Source organism: Camelina sativa, chromosome 12 (assembly GCF_000633955.1).
Source record: "Camelina sativa cultivar DH55 chromosome 12, Cs, whole genome shotgun sequence".
In the NCBI taxonomy this organism is placed as follows: domain Eukaryota; kingdom Viridiplantae; phylum Streptophyta; class Magnoliopsida; order Brassicales; family Brassicaceae; genus Camelina; species Camelina sativa.
Window position 1 is genome coordinate 5,151,920 of NC_025696.1, and position 8,810 is coordinate 5,160,729.

The 8,810-nt window shown below is 34.9% G+C and overlaps 3 protein-coding genes across 3 annotated transcripts; all 3 read left to right on the top strand.

Annotated features, from left to right (window-relative positions):
- On the top strand, positions 986–1,812 carry LOC104730269 (glycine-rich protein 5-like). The gene has a single exon (XM_010449413.2). The coding sequence runs from the start codon at positions 1,057–1,059 to the stop codon at positions 1,543–1,545; it is 489 nt and encodes a 162-aa protein (XP_010447715.1). The 5' UTR covers positions 986–1,056; the 3' UTR covers positions 1,546–1,812.
- On the top strand, positions 3,818–4,373 carry LOC104730271 (counting factor 45-1-like). Its single transcript, XM_010449414.2, has one exon. The coding sequence runs from the start codon at positions 3,898–3,900 to the stop codon at positions 4,219–4,221; it is 324 nt and encodes a 107-aa protein (XP_010447716.1). The 5' UTR covers positions 3,818–3,897; the 3' UTR covers positions 4,222–4,373.
- Positions 7,363–8,810, top strand: LOC104730272 (UDP-glucuronate 4-epimerase 1). Its single transcript, XM_010449415.2, has one exon. It carries the CDS (start codon positions 7,460–7,462, stop codon positions 8,750–8,752), a length of 1,293 nt encoding a protein of 430 aa, XP_010447717.1. The 5' UTR covers positions 7,363–7,459; the 3' UTR covers positions 8,753–8,810.

Genomic DNA, 8,810 nt, shown 5'->3' on the forward strand with positions numbered 1-8,810 from the left:
ACTAAAAAGAATTCCAAGATAATTTTTAAATATTAAAATATATAAATTAGATGCATGACCGACCTACGAGAGAGAGATAGTGGATCAGACACTGTTCACTGCAACGTTGTACATTTTTGCATCCACATATCTATTTTCGTGCAAAAATACAATCATTACACGTTTTTCATTTTCTGCTTGATCTCTATCTTTATCTTGTATGTAAAACATTTACGTGGAAGCATTCATTAATCAGAACAATACTTTAGTTTGGTTCAAGCATTCCAGTTTCTATTCTCTTCAATTTTCTGCAACATATGTGATATGTTTGACCTACGTGAGCTAAGGCTTATTGAAGCAATGTCAATGTTCCATCAAAACTAGCTGAGTCGAAACAAGTAGTTAGAGATTACATTAATTACGCTCTACGCCCTAAAATAACACTTTTAAAACTATAATAGAAATCGATTTGGGTGAAATCCTGAATTTAAAGTTTGTCAAGAAACCTGAAATCAATTTCGACTTGGATATAGATTTTGAAGATTTGGGCAAAGGCGCGCAACTGAAGTTTCTATTTGAAAAAAAAAAGTAAATAAAAATAAGTATTGTTTTCGTTGACAAACAAACAAATTAGAAAGTTTATCCTTGTAATTAGACATTGACATTGTAGATGCGATAGCTAGCTAGGTCCATGTTTATAAAATTATAATATCGTATTTTAAGTTGGTTAAACGTAATTAATGATTGCAAGCTTAGATATATATATATGTCTCTTATACAGTATATACTATATACTAGAACCTTCAATTTTTGAATATTTTTTAAGGTTAATAGTAGTTTATCTATTTTCTCACAACGCCTATTACATTCATAAGTCATGATTAATAACCAATGTTACGATTAGAATATGGACAGTTGGATACAACTTTTGACTTGTAGGATTTTCACTACCATACCATACTAACATATGCTCTGGAACGCCTATAAATACATTCAACATATTATTGTATCATATTCATCAAGAGCTCTGCAAAAGCACTCTAAATTGGGCATTGCCACACAAAAAAATAATAAAATATGTCTCTCAGTAACTCATCATCACTTGTTCTAATAACTTTGATACTGGCCACATCTGTCCTAGTCTCCGAGAGCCGGGTCGCAAGAAAAGACTTGGGTTTGGACCTTGGCGGGATAGGTGCTGGTCTTGGTATTGGTATAGGTATCGGTGGAGGAGGATCCGGATCCGGAGCTGGTGCCGGATCTGGATCTGGAGGAGGAGGGTCAAGCTCGTCTTCCTCATCTAGCTCCAGCAGTTCTTCGAGCTCCGGTGGTGGTGGAGGTGATGCGGGATCCGAAGCTGGATCGTACGCCGGATCACGTGCCGGGTCTGGTTCGGGAGGACGTTCGGGGTCAGGCCGTGGAAGGGGAAGTGGAGGAGGAGGGGGTCACGGTGGAGGAGGCGGAGGAGGAGGGGGTAGAGGTGGAGGTAGTGGATCCGGTAACGGAGGAGGGTACGGTGAAGGCGGTGGATATGGAGGAGGATACGGTGGTGGTGGCGACGACTGAATGAAAGAATATTGCATGCATGCAAATAACACACATCGGTCAAGATTGTGTTTTAAACGTAATTATATTATTATGTTATTAGTATGAAACAATAAAACGATAGAAAAGTAAATTTTCTAAAGTGGGTGGAGTAAAGGAGATGGGAAAAGATTCTAATATTGTTTGGTTATAGCTTTGTACTATTCCATATTCGAATTGGATTCTTGGTGTTGTGGATGTTTTACTTTGTACTATATAAGTTGTAATGTAATTTCTTTTTTGAGGATTTTGATTTGCTCTTCTTTTCTTTTTGTTTGTTTGTCATGTGTTACGTTCAATATGTTAGAATAAATTAATGAACTAATCCGAAATATACAATATATATGTATTATCTGCAAAAGAACTTCTCGTAAAGTAAGAAAGTTTAGACTCAAGCATAGGATTCCGAAGTCGTTTACAGTTAATGGATTTAACTAAGGAAACGTGTTTGTAATGGTTTAGATTATATTTTATATATAACAATATATATATATTGAAATTTAAGACTAGGATTCAATTTTAGATCCAAAGAATTAAACAGCATGATCGTTATCATAATTATAATTATAACATACACTTAAAATTAGTTGGATCCAATGATTGAAATAAACTTATTTTAGACAACATTTCTTAATTTTTGAAAACTCAACACTGATTCAATTTTTTTTTTTTTTGGGAAGAAGAACAAATTATGTTCAAACTTATTAATAAGTATTGGTGTCAGTAAAATTGTGTAAGTGACAGCCAGAGAACAATTTTCTCTTGATAAAAAAATGAATTCGATGACTTTTTTATATTCTATAGGAGTATTGAACATTATGGGTCATACATACATAGCAATAAAAAACATAACCAATGTGAACGTATAGTTTCGATCTTTCTCGAACAATGATTTAAGCACGTGTCATAGGTTGAATAAATAATGCATAGTGGAACCATAGATTAGTGACCATATATGAGTGACTGGTTTCAGCGTGCATGATCCACTACCACGCTTCCACTCAATTTAGTGGACCGTCGACTCTGGTGGGTTTGGTAGCAGCAAAAGATTAATGCACACATCACCTGCATCCACATTTAAAAAATATGCACTTGCCAGAGCTCTATTATCTTGAAAGTTTCGTTAAATTTGAACTAAAGCGAGATAATACTCTTATTACGCATTTCGGATAATCATTATAGACCTAGCTGATTTGCGGATTGGTGTAAAACTGTCATATATGATGACGTAGTGATTTTTGCCACTAAACGATTATCTTAATAATTCATCAGTGGCTTTAAACTTTTAATAAACCTTGCGAAACCTTGCGAGTTAACTTGGGTTATTTAATTCACTACACCTAGGAATTCAATTTCCTTTTTGCATATTGCTAATCAAAACATACACTTGACTAGATTTGCTACAAGTTAAACGTGCTCAATTAGTATTCGTGGTTCCTTTTTGAATTTAAGTACGAGTAAATTAAACTATAACAAAACTAAATATATAGACAGTAAAACCTCTATAAATTAATAAGGTCGGGACCATGAAATTTTATTAATTTATAGAGATTTTAATTTATATGAAGAGATTTTTTAATTTTCATACTTTTGAAAATTTTCTATTACAAAATAAGATACTTTTGTTACCATTTCACATTTTAAAATAATTTTTTTAATTTATAATCTTGGCTAGTGTAATTGCTAAGTTTAGAGTTTAGGTAAAAATGATAAATGTTAGAAGTTTAGAGTTTAGAAGGAATTGCTACTACTATCTTTCATGGTAATGTTGAAGTCGAAAAAGATATTATCACATTTAGAGAAGAAGCAATTATCGCATTTAGTACTCTCCACTATTTTTTGATGCGATTTGAGAAGATGACATTGAAAAATATTAGAGATATTCTCCAACAATAATGCAAATTCAAGAATAGTCAAACAACAATAAAGTCATATTTCACTAGATTTTCTTAGATATACATATATATATATATATTTAGTTTATTTGATTATTAGTTTATAATATTGATGGGACTATATTTACATAGGATTTTCAAAAAAAATATTATCTTATTAATTTATCGAAATGTCATTTTTTACACCGATCCAACTCGGGACCGGAAAAATTTATTAACTTATAGCGAATACTAATTTAAAGAATATTAATTTATCGAGGTTCTACTGTGTATATTTTAGGTTGAGTTATATTTGGTGATATACACGTAACGGCTCACACTATCCCAAAGCTTCTATATATACACGAACGTGTTATTCTCTTATGTATCTAACAAATCAAGTGACACTATAAACTCAAATATACCAGTAAGCAAGTCTTTACACACGAAGATTTCCAAAATGGCTAGGGCCCAAGGTCTAGTTCTTCTTGGTTTATTAGTTGTTTCAAGTTTAGTTATGTTAACCGAGAGCCGAGTCGCAAGAAAAGATTTGGGACTTGACCTAGGTGGGATTGGAATCGGTTTGGGCGTTGGATTGGGGATTGGTCTTGGCGGCGGGTCAGGCTCTGGTGCTGGTGCTGGTTCTGGATCAGGTTCAGGTTCCAGATCATCATCTAGCTCTAGCTCGTCATCAAGTTCGAGTTCTAGTGGTTCTGGTGGTTCAGCTGGTTCATCTGCTGGTTCATTTGCTGGATCCAGAGCCGGATCAGGATCTGGTAACTAATTTATAATGTACAATTAATTTTCTACTGAAAGTGTGAAAGTATAAGTATGTTTTATGTTGGTTTGTCGCAATTAATATCGTATGTAAGGAGGGAGTGGGATGAATAAATTGTCGCTTCGTTATAAGACTATATAAAGTTATGGTTTGCTTGAGTGTGTCCTCGCTTAGTGTCTATTCAAGTATTTCACAAAAAAAAAAAAAGGGTTCCTCCTTGGCTAGCCGTAGAATATCTTTAGATTTTGGATCGAAGCATGTGCAATCAACCGTAAATTGGTAATTAATTAGAATTTGAGAATAATCTTCAATAAAGAAAACAAGTTTCTAAGGATTGATAAAAAAAAAAAAGTGAAACACCAACCATACATGACCACATATTATAGTTAATCGAGTTAGCGCACCTAATGATGGTCATTGGTAGTATGTATTGTAACGATCGTGTTTGTATTTGAGTCATTTCACACGTTTACTAAACAAAGTTGACATGTTCTTTTGTAAACCCCGAGTAAAATAAATACTACTAGAAACGTAGTACTCCCTCTGTCTCACAAAGATTGATGCTTTAATACTTTCACACATATTAAGAAAATTTTAGTTTTTATTTATAAATTTAATTTATAATTACTTTTTAGTAGAGAGAGAAAATATAAATCAATAACAATCCAAAATTTTCAATATTTTCAATGATTACTTCTTGAAGTTTATAAAACATCAATTTTTGTGGGACAAAAAAATATCCTTAAACATCAATCTTTGTGAGACAGAGGAAATATTTAATAGTGTAGTTTATGAATATAGAGAACCAAACAGAGTAGAAAACATAAAAGTTTTAACCTTTCTTTTCTAATTACAACTAGATTTGCTTTATTTTGATATGTATCGAATAATCAACATCGAAAATTCATACTACCGAGAAAAATGGGGAAAAAAAAACAAAGGAAGGGAGCTGAAATTTGAACTCAAGTAACCGGACTAAAGTCAGACCTATCACCTAACATACTCGAAACTCGAAAGCTTAGACCAAACTCAGATTTTCATTGGCCTCTCTAGTCTAGGTACATCTTGTTCCGCAAAACCTAACGAAATGATTGAAGTGTTAAACAGTCCTAGTTTTTGGTAATTATTACTGTAATAATTTCAAAATTTTCGTATAATAAATGAAGCAATGCTAGGAGTTAAGCATTGGTAGCTTGAAGACAAAGATTCAAACAATGGTTAAGTAGTGCTATATATGTATTTATAGGTACTACTAGTATATAGACTTGACGGACCCTAATTGCTCACTCCATCAATTATAGAAAAATATATAATTTGTAAATCAAGCAAAGATCTCTCGGCAAATCTTTTCTTGCCCAACAATACAATTTTTAGTCTGGAAACAAAGAATCTTTCCCCATATAAAAATAAAAACTAAAGAATCTTTTCGAATAAACAAAGAAATAGATATGAAATAATAGCCATTGTAAAGAGTAAAATCGATTTTATCAACTTAATTCACGCGTTTGTAATATAACCTTACCCAATATAGAATATACTAAAAGGAAATGAATCTGCCTTTGAGTATTGAGATAGTATTAAATATTTAAATTATGATGTACCGTAATCAGTTTTAAAAGAAAAAATGTTTAAGAACAGAATAGTAACGAAAGGAACAATATTTTTTTTTGGAAAAAAGAATAATAGCATAAAAAAAAAATAGAAAAGAGCACCGTCCAAAAATTACTGGGTATCACCGGTAATACAAGGTCTGGAAAGACGAAAGTCTCAACCGATACATCCGGTTTCCGGTGAGCGGTGACCCATCATCCCTTTGTCTTTTCTATGGTGAAACCGCGACTTGGGGAAGCGGTAAATGTTTAGAGAGATACGTGGAGACGGCACGCAGTTTGTTAAAATTATTATTATTATGATTATGAACATGTCAGTCATTCTCTCATCGCTTTCCCAAAACAGCCAATGGTGAATGCTGTGTGGTCCGCACGTCCTCCCTCCTCCTTCTTCACATTATCCTCTTTCAATATTTACTACATTACTTTTTTTTTTCCCCCAAGCAAACAACTTAAAACACTCTTTGCTTAACTACAAATCTAAGATATACTGTAGTATTCATTTGTTAAAATAGTGTATAATACTGAACTTGACCCAGTGCGGGCCAGTCGGCAAAATCATACAAAGATCACTACAATTTTTTTCGAGTACTGATTAAGCAAATTACACATCAAAAAATATCGGCTTTTTATTTATCTGCTTTTGTCAATAAAACTTATTGACAAAAGCTTTTTTTTTTTCTTTAATGCCACCGTTTATAAAAGTTTTATTTTATAGTAGTATATTATTTTATAGTAGTATATGTGAATGTAGATTGAAGATAGATACACCTTTTAAATCCACGGACCAAGCCTTGCGATCCGGACTTTTGTTTTCATAAGAGCCATCATTCATATAAACAAACCACAACCGATGACCTAGGCACATGTGGTCTTTCTGAAGCTTAGACAAAATTAGTTGTAAGTCGGTCGCACGTTCTTTTTAATTAAATTTTGATTTAGAGAGATAACATGTGTTAATTAAATCTTGTTGAATGAGCTCAATGCTCTACTATTAGACGCTTTTTTCCACATTTATTTATGTATATGATGATTTCAAATTGTATAGAAGAATACAAAATATTATTTCTAATCTTAACAATAAAAATACATAAAACGAAAATCTGAAATCTCAAGTGAAAATTCTTTCAAACTTAAAACATTGTAGACGCCATAAAAATTAAATATGTTTTATCTTTTTATTCACTCCCTTTCAACTTTCACACACATTAAAATTTGAATTCTTGAATAGGGTTTTCCTCCTTGAAATGCGGTAAATAAAATGAAGATTTGCGGTAGATTTAGCCATTTTTTATCCAGTTATTAATCAGTAATAATTAATTGTTTTTTTTTTTATATATGTTTATTGTCAACAAAGAATTTGTTTTGTTATAAAAAAAAAAAAGGTGACAATCTGGCAATCAAAATAACGCGTCTCCTTGTCCCCTAACTCCAACCTGTATATATACTTTCTCCGTCTCTTCCTCTTCTCCTTAGCAGATGCTTTTTTGTAAAAAAACCCCACAAAAAAAAAAAAAAAAAATCTGCATCTGTCTTCTTCTTCTTCTTCTTCTTTCCTCTGTAATTGTTTTGATTTCGATAAATTTTTGTTAAAGAAGAAGAAGAAAATAAAATAAAATAAAATTGTTAAAATTATGCCTTCAATAGAAGATGAGTTGTTTCCGTCAACGCCGGGTAAATTCAAAATTGACCGGTCAAACCGTCAGCTCCACCGATGTTTCGCTTCAACGAGCACCATGTTCCTTTGGGCTCTCTTCCTCATCGCTCTCACCGCTTCTTACTTGAGTTTCCAAAGCTTCGTCGATTCCGGTAGCCGTTACCTAACCGCTTCCTGGGGAGGTATCCAGTGGGAGAAACAGGTTCGCACCTCCGCTCAGATCCATCGCTCCGGCGGTATCTCCGTCCTCGTTACCGGCGCTACCGGATTCGTCGGCAGCCACGTCTCTCTCGCTTTGAGAAAACGCGGCGACGGCGTCGTCGGACTTGATAATTTCAACAATTACTACGATCCTTCCTTGAAACGCGCGCGCAGATCTCTCTTGTCGTCGAGAGGGATCTTCGTCGTCGAAGGAGATCTCAACGACGGCAAGCTATTGGCGAAGCTCTTCGATGTCGTCGCTTTCACTCACGTGATGCATCTCGCTGCTCAGGCCGGAGTTAGGTACGCTTTGGAGAATCCTCAGTCGTATGTACACAGCAACATCGCCGGACTCGTGAACCTCCTTGAGATTTGCAAAGCGGCGAATCCTCAGCCGGCGATTGTCTGGGCTTCGTCTAGCTCCGTCTACGGTCTCAACGAGAAAGTTCCGTTCTCTGAATCAGACCGTACAGATCAACCGGCGAGTCTCTACGCCGCAACGAAAAAAGCCGGCGAAGAAATCACCCACACTTACAACCATATTTACGGTCTTGCCATTACCGGTTTAAGATTCTTCACGGTTTACGGACCTTGGGGTAGACCGGACATGGCGTACTTCTCATTCACCAGAAACATCCTACAAGGTAAACCGATCACGATATACCGGGGTAAAAACCGGGTCGATCTAGCCCGGGATTTCACATACATCGACGATATAGTCAGAGGCTGCTTAGGATCACTCGATTCGTCGGGTAAAAGTACCGGGTCGGGTGGTAAAAAACGCGGATCAGCACCGTACCGGATCTTTAACCTGGGGAACACGTCTCCTGTCACGGTACCGATCCTGGTGGATATATTGGAGAAGCATCTGAAGGTGAAGGCGAAGAGGAACTACGTGGAGATGCCAGGAAACGGCGACGTACCGTTCACACATGCGAATATAAGCTCAGCCCGAAACGAATTCGGGTATAAACCGACAACCGATTTGGAAACCGGGTTGAAGAAGTTCGTTAGATGGTATCTTTCTTATTACGGATACAATACTAAAGCCAAGCTTGTTGTACATTAACCGTGACATTTTTATTATTACTACAGTATTATTTTTAATGAATATTTTTTTTTTTCTT